Below are 16,450 nucleotides of genomic sequence, written 5' to 3'. Positions count from 1 at the left end.
GGCTTCTTTACCAGACTCCGTAGTAGTGGGTACCAGTGTTGCCGAGGCCAATCTGGAGCTATCAAAATCATCCTTGGCCTGTCTTGTCTGACCTTTAATAGTACCTTTGGAAGAAGAGGTAGAGGTGGAAAGGCATACACATGAAGGTTTTCCAACTGAAAGACAGAGCATCCACTTTCCAAGCTGTGTGATGAAACCCCTTTGTGCAATACTTTGGCAGCTGGTGGTTTAGTGGAGAAGCGAACAGATCCATGTCTGGAGTTCCCCATGACACTGTCAGTTTCTGAAATACATGAAGATCCAGTTTCCACTCGTGGGGATCCATGATTTGTCTGCTTAACACATCTGCTAAGGAGTTCTGTGCTCCTGGCAGAAACCTTGCCTGAAGAGTTAGTTGCAAGCTTAGCGCAGTCTCCCATAAAATCATTGCTTGCCTGCATAGAGGATAAGAATGTGTTCCCCTTGCTTGTTGATGTACCACATGACAGTTGTGTTGTCTGTTAGAATCAACACCTGCCCTGGAAGAAGTAACTCCTTGAAAGCCATTAATGCAAACTGGACTGCTAACATCTCCTTCATGTTGATATGTAGATGCTGTAGTCTGGCAGGCCACTTGTCTTGTATCCACTTTCCATTTAGATGAGCTCCCCAAGCAATGTCCGAGGCATCTGTCGTTAGAATCTGACTTGCCTCTGGCGGTCACAGAGAGTCCCTTGTTTAGGTGACATTCCTGAGCCCACCACAAAAATTCCTTTTGAATGCAAGGTATTATTTGAATGACAGTGTCCAAATCCTGGCAGTGCTGTGTCCATACATTTTTGAGATACCATTGTAGCTTCCTCATATGCAGTTTGGCATTGGGAAGCACCAGAATACAAGATGCCATGAACCCTAATGCTTGAAGGACTGTCCTTGCAGTCAGCACGGACTGATGAGATAGTTGATGGAAGTAAAGTGACAGACTCTTTTGTTTGTCCGGGGTTAAAAGGCCATCTGGGCTGCTGTATTCAGTCTTACACCCAGAAAGCACATGTCTTGAGAGGGTACTAGACTGGACTTTATTTCGTTCACAGAATACCCTAGGCATCTTAGCACTGCTATAACATATTCCAGATGCTGTAGAAGGTCCTCCTTTTCTTGAGCCAGAATCAGGCAGTCGTCCAAGTAAGGATAGATTTGAATTCCTTGAAGCCTGAAGTAAGCTATCACTGGAGCCAGAACCTTTGTGAATACTCTGGGCAGTAGATAAGCCAAAGGGCAATGCAGAGAACTGATAATGAGAATTCCCAGCTCGAAACCGCAGATACTTTCTGCAACTTAGCCTTATAGGCACATGAAGGTAAGCTTCCTTGAGATCTAAAGTTACCATCCAGTGATCTTTGCCCAGCAGAGGTAAAAGCTGTTGTAACGTCAACATCTTGAACTTGGGAATGTCCAAAAGCGTGTTGAGGAGAGATAAATCCAAAATTGGTCTCCACGTGTTCCCCTTCTTTGGTACAAGGAACAGGCGAGAATAAAATCCTAGGCCCCTCTCTGACACAGGGACTGGCTGAATGGCCCCTATGTGAAGTAACTGTAAAACTTGCTTGTGAGCCTCTTTTCTTTGTAGAGGAGGAACGTCTGGCATGCCTTTGAAAGGGGGCATTGTATGGAAATAAAATCTGTAACCGTGGTGAATGATATCCAACACCCATTTGTCTTGAGTAATTAAATCCCAATTTTCTTTGAAAAGAGACAGTCTTCCCCAAAGGAGCTGCCAGGCGTGAATCTGCTGGCAGCTGAAGAAACAGGTCATTGGGTCTGTTTACGAAAGGACTGACCCCTGCCCTCACCAGAAGTCTGAGCAGGTGAACTCCCTGTTCTAGGCCTAAAGAACTTTGAGCCCTGCCCCTACCACGTCTAGACCTACCCCTAGACTGAGAATCATAAGCAGGATATGTCCACCCCTTAGCAGGCCAATTTCTACTAAACTTGGTGGCTGCACCTGCAAAAATCTTTAACAGTTTGCATAGACTTAGCTTTGTCCTCCATTTTCTTTAAAACAGCTTCCACAGGCGAACCAAACAACACATCAGACTGTAAAGGAGCATCCAAAATCCTTGTCTTAACATGCTCAGCTAAATTCTGATCCTTCAACCAGGCATGCCTGCGAAGAACAGAGCTGGTAGCAGCCACCCTCGAGGAGGCCTGTACAGCATCAAAACCACATTGCAAAGAATGCTTACCCACTTGTTCGGACACATGAACCAAATCCAGCAACTCTTTACACTCAATACCTTCCGCCAAAGCATCCACCTTAGATTTCAATTGTGAAAGAAGGTAATTCTGATATTTTAACATGTGAAACTGACAATTCAAAGCTCTCATGGCTAGAGTGGAAGAAGTATACACTTTCTTTCCCCACCTATCCAAAGCCCTAGCCTCTTTATCAGTGGGGACAGGATTTTTAACCACAGAAGCTTTTACACCCTTAGGCCCCTGGGAAATAGTTTCTGGGTCCGCCCTAGGACTCTTAAACAAATATTTATGAGCGTTGGGCACCCTATAATACCTATCAGGCTTAACAGGAGCAGGAGGCAAAGAGTCAGGGTTCAGGGAAGCCTCTGCAAAAACATCTTCCACCACATTCAACACAGGAGGAATAGCTAAAGGCCTATGCTGGGGTAAAAACAAGAACTCCCTAAGCCTTTTCCTGGAGTCAGAGTAATCCTGGCCTTCCCATTTAAAGTGCTCCCTCATGGAATGCAAAGTCTCTGAAAATGAGAAATCCTCAGGTGGAGACGCTGTAGGAGTGGAATCATCCACATCAGAATCAGAATAGGTAGGATACTCCTGCAAATCTTCCACAGAAGATTCTGAAGCCTCAGAACACTGTTCAAAACTCTCAAACTCAGATTCCACCCTAGGCCTCTTATCAGGCGGGGGCATAGAACCTCTAATCATAGTAATCAAATCTTCTGCCATCTTAAGCATATGTTTCTTAGGTACAGAACCTGAAAAGGTAGGAGAAGCCCCCACTGAAGCTGAAGTAGGCCTACCTCTCATAGAAGTTTTGGTAACAGAAGGAGAGGCCCTAACTACCTTGGGAAGAGAGGGAAGAACAGTCACCTGAGAAGCCCCCTCAGCCTGGCCTACCTCCTGAGAAGGCACATCCTGTAAGAGTATAGTTTCTGCCTGGGACTCCATGGAAACTCCTGGCAAAACCTCCGGCTCCACTGAACCTTCCAAAGAACCGACGTCCGGGACTGCCGGTTCCTCACCCCTAGGCTTCACTGTTTTATCCTTGCGCTTCTTGGATGAAGCGGGCCGGAGCATCCGACGGCATATTATAATTGCAACGCTTCCCAAACACTAACCTAGCACAATCTAGCCTCCTCTTAATAGTGCGCTTGTTAAATCTAGCACAAGAGCGGCAACCAACAACGTCGTGCTCAGGCCCTAAACAAGGTATACACAATGTATGATAATCCCTATGCGGTATCTGTTTGCCACAAGAAATACAGTTATTCACTTTTTCTGACATCCGGTTAAATACTGAGGCAAGAAAAAACCAAAATGTTCCCCAACGGGGTTACTTAGCCAACTCTGTTTCGGTCTGAAACTCCGGTTTCGGAAAATCTCAGAACGCCAACCTGCACTCGCAAAATTGCTTCTGCATCGGACCATGCGGCAAAAAAGACTGGGGATATGGCGTCGGTCATGCGCATTAGTACCCTGACGTACTGACGTCAGTCTAATGCGCCCTGACCGACGTCAGCCTTATACTCTGGTATTCGGGCCGACTGGACGCGGACTATACCCAATAGTCAGGACTGCAGCAATGGAAGACGAAGAACATCAATGGTGGGTCACAATCATAGTGAGCTGAAATTGCTGCAGCATGAATCTTAATGGAAGAGAAGGACAAACCTTTGTCCAATAACTCAGTAAGATATTGAAGAGCCACACTCAAATTAGGCTCAGAAATCTCCAAATTCTTTGCTGCACTCCAAAATAAAAATCTCTTCCATTTTTCTGCGTACACTTTCCTTGTACTAGGTCTTCTGGCTTCCATAATCACATTTAAAACTTGAGGAAGTTGAGACCTGTTGTGTTTTAAAACAGAATATGCCAGGCTGTTAGATGAAGAGAGTGAAGCTTGACATTGAGCAGGTGACCGTCCTTCTGAGATAACAGATGTGGAATCAAAGGTAAAGGCCATGGAGGCTTCCTTACCAGACTCCTTAATAGTGGGTACCAGTGTTGCCGAGGCCAATCTGGAGCTATTAAAATCATCCTTGGCTTGTCTTGTCTGACCTTTAGGAGCACCTTTGGAAGAAGAGGCAGAGGTGGAAAGGCATACACATGAAGATTTTTCCAACTGAAAGAAAGAGCATCCACTTTCCAAGCTGTGTGATGAAACCCCTTTGTGCAAAACTTTGGCAGCTGGTGGTTTAGTGGAGAAGCGAACAGATCTATGTCTGGAGTTCCCCATGACACTGTCAATTTCTGAAATACATGAAGATCCAGTTTCCACTCGTGGGGATCCATGATTTGTCTGCTTAACACATCTGCTAAGGAGTTCTGTGCTCCCGGCAGAAACCTTGCCTGAAGAGTTAGTTGCAAGCTGAGCGCAGTTTCCCATAAAATCATTGCTTGCCTGCATAGAGGATAAGAATCGTTCCCCTTGTTTGTTGATGTACCACATGACAGTTGTGTTGTCTGTTAGAATCAACACCTGCCCTGGAAGAAGTAACTCCTTGAAAGCCATTAATGCAAACTGGACTGCTAACATCTCCTTCATGTTGATATGTAGATGCTGTAGTCTGGCAGGCCACTTGTCTTGTATCCACTTTCCATTTAGATGAGCTCCCCAAGCATTGTCCGAGGCATCTGTCGTTAAAATCTGACTCGCCTCTGGCCGGGTCACAGAGAGTCCCTTGTTTAGGTGACATTCCTGAGCCCACCACAAAAATTCTTTTTGAATGCAAGGTATTATTTGAATGACAGTGTCCAAATCCTGGCAGTGCTGTGTCCATACATTTTTGAGATACCATTGCAGCTTCCTCATATGCAGTTTGGCATTGGGAAGCACCAGAATACAAGATGCCATGAACCCTAAGGCTTGAAGGACTGTCCTTGCAGTCAGCCCGGACTGAAGAGATAGTTGATGGAAGTAACTGGAAAGATTCTTTTGTTTGTCCGGGGTTAAAAGGCCATCTGGGCTGCTGTATTCAGTCTCACACCCAGAAAGCACATGTCTTGAGAGGGTACTAGACTGGACTTTATTTCGTTCACAGAATACCCTAGGCATCTTAGCACTGCTATGACGTATTCCAAATGCTGTAGAAGGTCTTCCTTTTCTTGAGCCAGAATCAGGCAGTCGTCCAAATAAGGATAGATTTGAATTCCTTTTAGCCTGAAGTAAGCTATCACTGGAGCCAGAACCTTTGTGAATACTCTGGGCAGTAGATAAGCCAAAGGGCAATGCAGAGAACTGATAACGAGAATGTCCAGCTCGAAAACGCAGATACTTTCTGCAACTTAGTCTTATAGGCACATGAAGGTAAGCTTCCTTGAGATCTAAAGTTACCATCCAGTGATCTTTGCCCAGCAGAGGTAAAAGCTGTTGTAACGTCAACATTTTGAACTTGGGAATGTCCAGATAAGTGTTGAGGATAGATAAATCCAAAATTGGTCTCCACGTGTTCCCCTTCTTTGGTACTAGGAACAGGCGAGAATAAAATCCTAGGCCCCTTTCTGGTACAGGGACTGGCTGAATGGCCCCTATTTGGAGTAACAGAGAAATTTGCTTGTGAGCCTCTTTCCTTTGTGGAGGAGGAACGTCTGGCATGCCTTTGAAAGGGGGCAAGGTATGGAAATAAAACCTGTAACCGTGGTGAATGATATCCAAAACCCATCTGTCTTGAGTAATTAAATCCCAATTTTCTTTGAAAAGAGACAGTCTTCCTCCCAAAGGAGCTGCCAGACGAGAATGTACTGGCAGCTGAAAAGGCAGGTCATTGGGTCTGTTTACGAAAGGACTGACCCCTGCCCTCACCAGAAGTCTGAGCAGAAGAACTCCCTGTTCTAGGCCTAAAAGAACCTTGAGCTCTGCCCCTACCACGTTTAAACCTACCCCTAGACTGGGAATCATAAGCAGGATATGTCCATCCCTTAGTAGGCCAATTTCTGCTAAACTTTGGAGGCTGCACCTGCAAAAAATCTTTAACAGTCTGCATAGATTTAGCCTTGTCCTCCATTTTCTTTAAAACTGCTTCCAACCAAACAACACATCAGACTGTAAAGGAGCATCCAAAATCCGTGTCTTGACATGCTCAGCTAAATTCTGATCCCTCAACCAAGCGTGCCTGCGAAGAACAGAACCAGTGGCAGCCACCCTCGAGGAGGCCTGCACAGCATCAAAACCACATTGCAAAGAATGCTTACCCACTTGTTCAGACACATGAACTAAATCCAGCAACTCTTTACACTCAATACCTTCCGCCAGAGCATCTACCTTAGATTTCAATTGTGAAAGGAGATAATTTTGATATTTTAGCATGTGAAACTGACAATTCAACGCCCTCATGGCTAAAGTGGAAGAAGTATACACTTTCTTTCCCCATCTATCCAAAGCCCTTGCCTCCTTATCAGGGGGAACAGGATTTTTAACAACAGAGGCCTTAACACCTTTAGGCCCCTGAGAAACAATTTCTGGGTCTGCCCTAGGACTCTTAAAAAGATACTTATGAGCTTCGGGCACCCTATAGTACCTATCAGGTTTAACAGGGGCAGGAGGCAAAGAATCAGGGTTCAGGGAAGCCTCTGCAAAAACATCTTCCACCACATTCAACACCGGAGGTATAGCTAAGGGCCTATGCTGAGGTAAAAACAAGAATTCCCTAAGCCTCTTCCTGGAATCAGAGAAATCTTGGCCTTCCCATTTAAAATGCTCCCTCATGGAATGCAGAGTCTCTGAAAATGAAAAATCCTCAGGAGGAGAAGCTGAAGGAGTGGAATCATCCACATCAGAATCAGAATAATGAGGGTACTCCTGCAAGTCTTCAGCCGAAGACTCAGAAGCCTCTGAACACTGTTCAAAACTCTCAAACTCAGGCTCCACCCTAGGCCTCTTATCAGGAGGGGGCATAGAACCTCTAATCATAGTAATCAAATCCTCTGCCATTTTAAGCATATGTTTCTTAGGCACAGAACCTGAAGTGCTAGGAGAAGCCCCCACAGAAGCTAAACTTGGCCTACCTCTCAAAGAAGTCTTGGAAACAGAAGGAGAGGCTCTAACTACCTTAGGAAGAGAGGGAAGAACAGCTACCTGAGAAGCCCCCTCAGCCTGGCCTATCACCTGAGAGGGCACATCCTGTAACAGTAAAGTCTCAGCCTGAGACTCCACCGAAACTCCTGGCAAAACCTCTGGCTCCACTGAGCCTTCTAAAGAACCGACGTCCGGGACTGCCGGTTCTTCAACCCTAGGCTTTGCTGCTTTGTCCTTGCGCTTTTTGGACGAAGCGGGCGTCGGAGCATCCGACGGCATTTTATAATTACAACGCTTCCCAAACACTAACCTGGCACAGTCTAACCTTCTCTTAATAGTGCGTTTGTTAAATCTAGCACAAGAGCGGCATCCAACAACGTCGTGCTCAGGCCCTAAACAAGGTATACACAAAGTATGGTAATCCCTATGAGGTATCTGTTTCCCACAAGAAATACAGTTATTCACTTTTTCTGACATCCGGTTAAATACTGAGGCAAGAAAAACCAAAATGTTCCCCAACGGGTACTTAGCCAACTTTGATTCGGTCTGAAACTCCGACTTCAGAAAATTTCAGAACGCCAACCTGCACTCGCAAAACTGCTTCTGCATCGGACCATGCGGCAAAAAAGACTGAGGATATGACGTCGGTCATGCGCATTAGTACCCTGACGTCCTGACATCAGTCTAATGCGCCTTGACCGACGTCAGCCATATACTTTGGTATTCGGGCCGACTGGACAGCGGATTACCCAATGGTTAGGACTGCAGCAATGTGGAATGAAGAACATCATTTGTTTTAAACATCTTTTTTTCTTGTAAATAAAACTGAGATCATCATCTGTTGTATCCTTCAATCCAGAAATTACAGTCATAAGGGTCAATATTTTTTAATGACATCAACGTATTTTGAACCACTACAATGCTTAACTGGTATTCTACAGCTGCTATTGTTAACCTGTTTAGAACATACTACTGGGGGATTAGATGAAAAATAAGGTCTGCGTCTATCAGACCTATTTCTAACTACTCTCTCCAGTGTGTTATGTGCTTTTTTCTTATTGTAACCCCTTACAACAAATTTCTCTTCTAGATATTTTATTTCTCTTTCAAAGTTCCCATCTTTAGCATTTAACTTTTGAAATTCTTAAGCCTTGACCCTGTAACAATATTGTCAAATATATAATGTGGGTGCATACTACTGCGATGTAAAAAGCATTTAAAATGGTTTTCTATAAAGCATAGTATCCATCGTGCCATCATCAGTAACCATTATATGAACATCTAGGAAACTAATTTCTACTTTTGAAAAACTAATAGCAAACCTAAGAAATTTCCTATTACTGATATAATCAGTGAAACTAGAAAGTTCATTTTCTGTACCTTTCCAAATCAAACTTGCACATGTACTTCGAAAAACCAAGAATAAGCACTCCAAACGTATACGACTTCTTCCACCGGTGTTGAAATTATCAGAGAGTCACAAAAGTGTTAAAATGAACACTGACACTTTATTCTAAAAGAAGTTTAAGCGCTTTTCGTCACCCAAATAGGATGACTTCCTCAGAACAAATTAAAACATGTATACAATCCCCTTAAATAATCATTTGTCTTCTATTAGTGAGAACAATCGTTAATTAACACTTAAAGGTGTATTCTCCACATACTAGGAAATAAAGTAACCCTATATTGTATTTACTCAAACATACATTTAGTATCAGGTGTATACTATCAACTGTGTAGTGTGTCACCTAGTAAAGCATAAGTTGACAAAAAAGTTGACAAATTTGACAAAAAAGTTATAAAAAATACATAAACTAATAAGTTAAAAGTAAAAAGTGTAAACTAGAAAATGTTTGTAAAAAATATATATACATATATGTAACAAAATAATATATGTAAAAATTAAAGAAACATGAAAGTGTATAAATATGTATATACAGCTCAGTAATAACATAACTTAGGGTTCCACGTATCAAATTTTAACCATTGTACAAAAAGTTATACAAAAAATTGTACAAAAAATATTCATAAACGTGCTGTGATGTTAATAAACACACCTTCAGCACTAAAAAGGTAGTAAAAATACGTTTAACTCAGAGGTTGCCCCTAACGTCTTAAGCTTCTAAGTTTAAGCAAGCAACTAATTGAACATAGGTCATTCAGACCAGGAAAAGAAAAGAGTTCAGTTTTATTTGCCATTTCAATTCTTTTTCCTCAAGGATCAAAGGTAGTGGGCCCCCCTGCTGGTTTTCAAAAACTTGGTCAATAATCACAAATTTAAAACAATGGTCTGTATACACAGATATATGCTTAGCTAACGCGTTCTCCTGCTTGTTCTTATTAATAGCATAAAGGTGCTCGTATATACGGTCCTGGAGTCTACGATCGGTCTTACCTACGTAGAATCCAGGACAGTATTGGCAAAGGGCCAAATAAACAACCCTACGAGTATTACAGTTTGTTCTATGTTTTATCTTATATGTTCTTCCATTTATAGTAAACTTGTTAGTGTCAAGAATACTACTACATCTACTACAACTCTGACATTTGAAAGTGCCAGGTGTTTTTACAAAGTGGCTTGGGTGTCTTTCAAGTAAATTTTTCAAATTACTTCCTCTTCTAAATGTTATTTGCGGCCTAGTACCAACTTTGTTATATAGACATGGGTTAGTTTTAAAAATATCCCAGTTCATTTTGATAATGTCGACTACTCCATAACTATTAACATTATAAGTTAAAATAAGTCTAGGTTGGTTATCGTTCACAGTGGAGTGTTGCACTATACCATCATTGGACCAATTGGTAATAACTGTAGTTACATTCCCCGAGTCCGTTTCTGCATTGTTCACCGCTAGCTCAAAATTCCCACTTAACAAAGGTTTAAAAACTCCCATTTGTCTCTTACGTGAGACTTCACCTATTAGGTCATCCAAGAGGGAGGTGGGATATCCCCTTAGTGTGAACATAGTTCTCAAAAGTTCACATTCAACCCTAAAGTCAGAGTCAAGGCTTACAATACGAGCTGCCCTCACCAGTTGTCCCTTAACGACCGATCTTTTTTGGAAGTTAGGATGACAACTGGTGAAATGCAGGAATGAGTTAGAGTATGTAGTTTTTCTGTGGATAGTGGACACAAACTTTTAAATCATCCTTTTTCTCAAGCCATATATCTAAATACGCTATGGCTTGTGTACTAAAGGACGATGTGAATTTCAAAAAGGGGGTAAAAGCATTAAAAATATCTGTAATGCTTTGCCCAAATACTTCATCCCCATCGAACAAAATAAAAATGTCGTCCAAGTATCTAGTGTAAAAGTGAATTCTCTGACTCAGTATATCATTCTTGAATACGTAATTTTTCTCCCAGAAAGCCATTACCATGTTGGCTAAACTGGCCCCGCACGGGGAACCCATTGCCACCCCAAGTTTCTGACGATAGAAGTTCTCACCTAACTTGAAAAAGTTGTTATATAAAATTATTTCAAGTAGTTCTATCACTAATGAAGTTTCATTACTGAGGGCATTTTTCTCTTTTAGTGTGGCTGCTACCCACTCCATGGCTATATCATGGGGGATACACGTGTAAAGATCTTTAACGTCTACTGTAAGGAAGTTGTAGTTGGTTTGATATTTTATTGTATTGATTTTAGACAAAAAAGACCAGGAATCCTTACAAATATAGATCTCATCTGTCAGATATTTTTTAAGAATAGAGTCAACTACTTTCGCACATGTGTAAGTGGGTGAACCTCTACTATCCACTAAGGGCCGCATTGGAGGTTTACTGATGTTCTTATGAATTTTTGGTATACCAAATAACCTAGGGTATTTAGGGTGTAAAACTAACATGTAGTTGTAACGGTCGTCGTTTAACCTGCCTTCAATGTACATATCTTCAATACTGGTCCTAATAGTGGAATAGGCCCTATTAGTTTCAGATCTAGAACTAATTTCATATGCGTCGTCGTCAACCAATTTGGTCATTCTATCAAAATAATCATCCTGGTCAAAAATAACAGCCCCTCCTCCCTTGTCAGGTTTACACACACGTAGATTATGGACATGAATAAATTCAAGTAGTTCATTCTCTTTGTTGTTTGCAAACCTTGTGTGGGGTTTAGTCAAAAGTTTAGAGTTGTGTCTCAAGTCCAACTTACACATAGTTTCAAATAGTTGAAGCAAAGGGTGCAAGGGTGGGTTGAACGTACTAGGGATCCTAAATGGGTTACTGTTGTTACCATTTGACTCGTACCCCCCAAGCATCAAACTAAAATTCAATTTCCGGGTAAAAAGTTTTATATCCAAAGTTGTGTTAACAATATTTAAGTTGTTTTTGGGGACATAGGTGTATCCTTTGGCTAGTAAGTCAATTAGTTCGTCAGGTATAGTTACAGGGGAAAAATTATAGGTCTTAAAATCCCCGGAATCGTTGACCCTAATCTCTGGCTTAGATGAATCTAAGTCAAGCCCATCATGCCCCAAATCAACAACATCACCCACCACTGATAAACTTAATTCAACACTATTACGTGACACATTCAGAAAATCATTCAGTTGAAAAAGGTTGTCAGGTAGTGTGATGTTGTCACATGTTAACACTGGCTGTAATTCAGTAAACTGTTCAAAGTTAGAACTTTCATCAAAACTAGTGTGTTCTAAGTTTACATGGTTAAGATTGTCCATCAAACCATCAGACTCATGTCGGTAATAAGACTCATCGTGATCACAAAGACTAATTGCATCAATCATGTGTGTCTTGGTCCCTTCATCCTGTTGTAATACGCATTGTTCCTTTGTTTGGGTATGGCCCCCTGACGTGCACCTTCTCCCGTTGTTGGGAATAGATTTGATCAAGTCTAGCGCAAAGAGAATCCATGCGCTGGAATAAAGAGTTGAACAAAGTGTCATGGTCCACGTTATCAGATGATCTAGCTGGTGCTGTCCCTGTATCTCTTTGCGCTAGACTTGATCAAATCGATTCCCAACAACGGGAGATGAGAATTTTGTTTACAGAAACGCGGGAACCTGCTGCAGCGTCTGTAAACGCTGACTGTGTAGTTGACAGTTTACCAGGTGAACGGATTGCCGAGAACGGGCCGGTATTACTTCGGGGTCCTACCAACTGTGACAAAACGGGAGCAAGTGGTCCGATGTCATTACAAGATCACTCGCATCAGGACAAAGTAGGAGTTTTACATAAGGACACACTTAATCTGAGTACCACAATTCTCCTGTTGGTTTGGTGGGTAATAATGAACTTGTGTTACCGACGCCTGGAAACAACGCGGAGGGTGCCCGTAGCAATTCAGTGAATACTGGGGTGACTATTAATGCCATTAACAACACAACGAACCTAAACCCTAAAGGATTACCTGCAATTAACCATTGGTTAGCTGAAAGTTTTTCTTTTTCACGTCAAACCAACAACTTAACTGACGTTGATGTCACACCTGCTATGAACGAGGTAAATTCAACTCCTGATATTGTGTTGAAGCTTCAGAAATTTGACAAACTTTTAGTTAAAATGAAAAAGTTGCAATTAGAAATTAATTATTTTAACGAATGTTTATTACGCAACATTATACCTAAGGGGTTAAGGCACCACCAATATCCCACTGGGTTGGTGCCTAACTCCGATTTTCATAAAGAACTGGTACTTTTGTTTGAGCGGAATGGGGCTGATTTATTAAGATTGATGATAAAACACTATACTATATGGGTAAATGACTTGAGCAACGAAATTATTGAACTGGATGCATCCATTAAGTTTAACATTGAATTTGACAGGTACAAGTTTGACTACGACTGATGCTTTAACAGCGTTGACCAATATTTGGGGAAACTAAGGCTGAACAAGATTAAAAAATTGGAGCGTGACTGTGCTGCTTATGACAATGGTTCAGCCTACCCTCTGCCCCCTACCTCTCAAATTTGGCAATCTTCTGTTTCAAGTAAGGTCCTTCCCGTTGATGACTTGCCAACTGACAGAGGGGTGAATAATACTTCCACTAACAACGTGAGGTTTCAGAGTGGTCCTGGGGCACCTAACTTTGCACCGGGTGCTGGTAATGCACCTACTGTGAGACGTAGTGAACGGTTATTGAACCGTAACAAAGGTAACACTTCAAACGGGCAAATGTTTCAACAAAACCAAGGCCATCAGGTTTTTCACGAAGGTGCACGTCAGGGGGCCATACCCAAACAAAGGAACAATGCGTATTACAACAGGATGAAGGGACCAAGACACACGTGATTGATGCAATTAGTCTTTGTGATCACGATGAGTCTTATTACCAACATGAGTCTGATGGTTTGATGGACAATCTTAACCATGTAAACTTAGAACACACTAGTTTTGATGAAAGTTCTAACTTTGAACAGTTTACTGAATTACAGCCAGTGTTAACATGTGACAACGTCACACTACCTGACAACCTTTTTCAACTGAATGATTTTCTGAATGTGTCACGTAATAGTGTTGAATTAAGTTTATCAGTGGTGGGTGATGTTGTTGATTTGGGGCATGATGGGCTTGACTTAGATTCATCTAAGCCAGAGATTAGGGTCAACGATTCCGGGGATTTTAAGACCTATAATTTTTCCCCTGTAACTATACCTGACGAACTAATTGACTTACTAGCCAAAGGATACACCTATGTCCCCAAAAACAACTTAAATATTGTTAACACAACTTTGGATATAAAACTTTTTACCCGGAAATTGAATTTTAGTTTGATGCTTGGGGGGTACGAGTCAAATGGTAACAATAGTAACCCATTTAGGATCCCTAGTACGTTCAACCCACCCTTGCACCCTTTGCTTCAACTATTTGAAACTATGTGTGAGTTGGACTTGAGACACAACTCTAAACTTTTGACTAAACCCCACACAAGGTTTGCAAACAACAAAGAGAATGAACTACTTGAATTTATTCATGTCCATAATCTACGTGTGTGTAAACCTGACAAGGGAGGAGGGGCTGTTATTTTTGACCAGGATGATTATTTTGATAGAATGACCAAATTGGTTGACGACGACGCATATGAAATTAGTTCTAGATCTGAAACTAATAGGGCCTATTCCACTATTAGGACCAGTATTGAAGATATGTACATTGAAGGCAGGTTAAACGACGACCGTTACAACTACATGTTAGTTTTACACCCTAAATACCCTAGGTTATTTGGTATACCAAAAATTCATAAGAACATCAGTAAACCTCCGATGCGGCCCTTAGTGGATAGTAGAGGTTCACCCACTTACACGTGCGAAAGTAGTTGACTCTATTCTTAAAAAATATCTGACAGATGAGATCTATATTTGTAAGGATTCCTGGTCTTTTTTGTCTAAAATCAATACAATAAAATATCAAACCAACTACAACTTCCTTACAGTAGACGTTAAAGATCTTTACACGTGTATCCCCCATGATATAGCCATGGAGTGGGTAGCAGCCACACTAAAAGAGAAAAATGCCCTCAGTAATGAAACTTCATTAGTGATAGAACTACTTGAAATAATTTTATATAACAACTTTTTCAAGTTAGGTGAGAACTTCTATCGTCAGAAAGTTGGGGTGGCAATGGGTTCCCCGTGCGGGGCCAGTTTAGCCAACATGGTAATGGCTTTCTGGGAGAAAAATTACGTATTCAAGAATGATATACTGAGTCAGAGAATTCACTTTTACACTAGATACTTGGACGACATTTTTATTTTGTTCGATGGGGATGAAGTATTTGGGCAAAGCATTACAGATATTTTTAATGCTTCTACCCCCTTTTTGAAATTCACATCGTCCTTTAGTACACAAGCCATAGCGTATTTAGATATATGGCTTGAGAAAAAGGATGATTTAAAAGTTTTTGTGTCCACTATCCACAGAAAAACTACATACTCTAACTCATTCCTGAATTTCACCAGTTGTCACCCTAACTTCCAAAAAAGATCGGTCGTTAAGGGACAACTGGTGAGGGCAGCTCGTATTGTAAGCCTTGACTCTGACTTTAGGGCTGAATGTGAACTTTTGAGAACTATGTTCACACTAAGGGGATATCCCACCTCCCTCTTGGATGACCTAATAGGTGAAGTCTCACGTAAGAGACAAATGGGAGTTTTTAAACCTTTGTTAAGTGGGAATTTTGAGCTAGCGGTGAACAATGCAGAAACGGACTCGGGGAATGTAACTACAGTTATTACCAATTGGTCCAATGATGGCATAGTGCAACACTCCACTGTGAACGATAACCAACCTAGACTTATTTTAACTTATAATGTTAACAGTTATGGAGTAGTCGACATTATCAAAAAGAACTGGGATATTTTTAAAACTAACCCATGTCTATATAACAAAGTTGGTAGTAGGCCGCAAACAACATTTAGAAGAGGAAGTAATTTGAAAAATTTACTTGAAAGACACCCAAGCCACTTTGTAAAAACACCTGGCACTTTCAAATGTCAGAGTTGTAGTAGATGTAGTAGTATTCTTGAGACTAACAAGTTTACTATAAATGGAAGAACATATAAGATAAAACATAGAACAAACTGTAATACTCGTAGGGTTGTTTATTTGGCCCTTTGCCAATACTGTCCTGGATTCTACATAGGTAAGACCGATCGTAGACTCCAGGACCGTATATACGAGCACCTTTACGCTATTAATAAGAACAAGCAGGAGAACGCGTTAGCTAAGCATATATCTGTGTATACAGACCATTGTTTTAAATTTGTGATTATTGACCAAGTTTTTGAAAACCAGCAGGGGGCCCCACTACCTTTGCTCCTTGAGGAAAAAGAATTGAAATGGCAAATAAAACTGAACTCTTATTCTTTTCCTGGTCTGAATGACCTATGTTCAATTAGTTGCTTGCTTAAACTTAGAAGCTTAAGACGTTAGGGGCAACCTCTGAGTTAAACGTATTTTTACTACCTTTTTAGTGCTGAAGGTGTGTTTATTAACATCACAGCACGTTTATGAATATTTTTTGTACAATTTTTTGTATAACTTTTTGTACAATGGTTAAAATTTGATACGTGGAACCCTAAGTTTTGTTCTAATAACTTATTACTGAGCTGTATATACATATTTATACACTTTCATGTTTCTTTAATTTTTACATATATTATTTTGTTACATATATGTATATATATTTTTTACAAACATTTTCTAGTTTACACTTTTTACTTTTAACTTATTAGTTT

The 16,450-nt window shown here is 41.1% G+C and overlaps 1 protein-coding gene across 1 annotated transcript in view; it reads right to left on the bottom strand.

Moving 5' to 3' along the window:
- Window positions 1-16,450, bottom strand: part of CHD7 (chromodomain helicase DNA binding protein 7) — a 2,781,650-nt gene that overhangs the window by 2,106,504 nt on the left and 658,696 nt on the right. Inside the window, exon 5 of the mRNA XM_044065875.1 lies at window positions 10,431-12,108. Coding sequence (XP_043921810.1) covers window positions 10,431-12,108 — 1,678 coding nt within the window. The remainder of the gene's footprint in view (window positions 1-10,430; window positions 12,109-16,450) is intronic.

The sequence above is a fragment of the Protopterus annectens genome, chromosome 3.part0 (assembly GCF_019279795.1).
Source record: "Protopterus annectens isolate FY-2018-M chromosome 3.part0, PAN1.0, whole genome shotgun sequence".
Taxonomy (NCBI): Eukaryota; Metazoa; Chordata; order Ceratodontiformes; family Protopteridae; genus Protopterus; species Protopterus annectens.
Note: the sequence above shows the minus strand (reverse complement) of the source record. Positions and strands in the feature narration are given on the sequence as shown.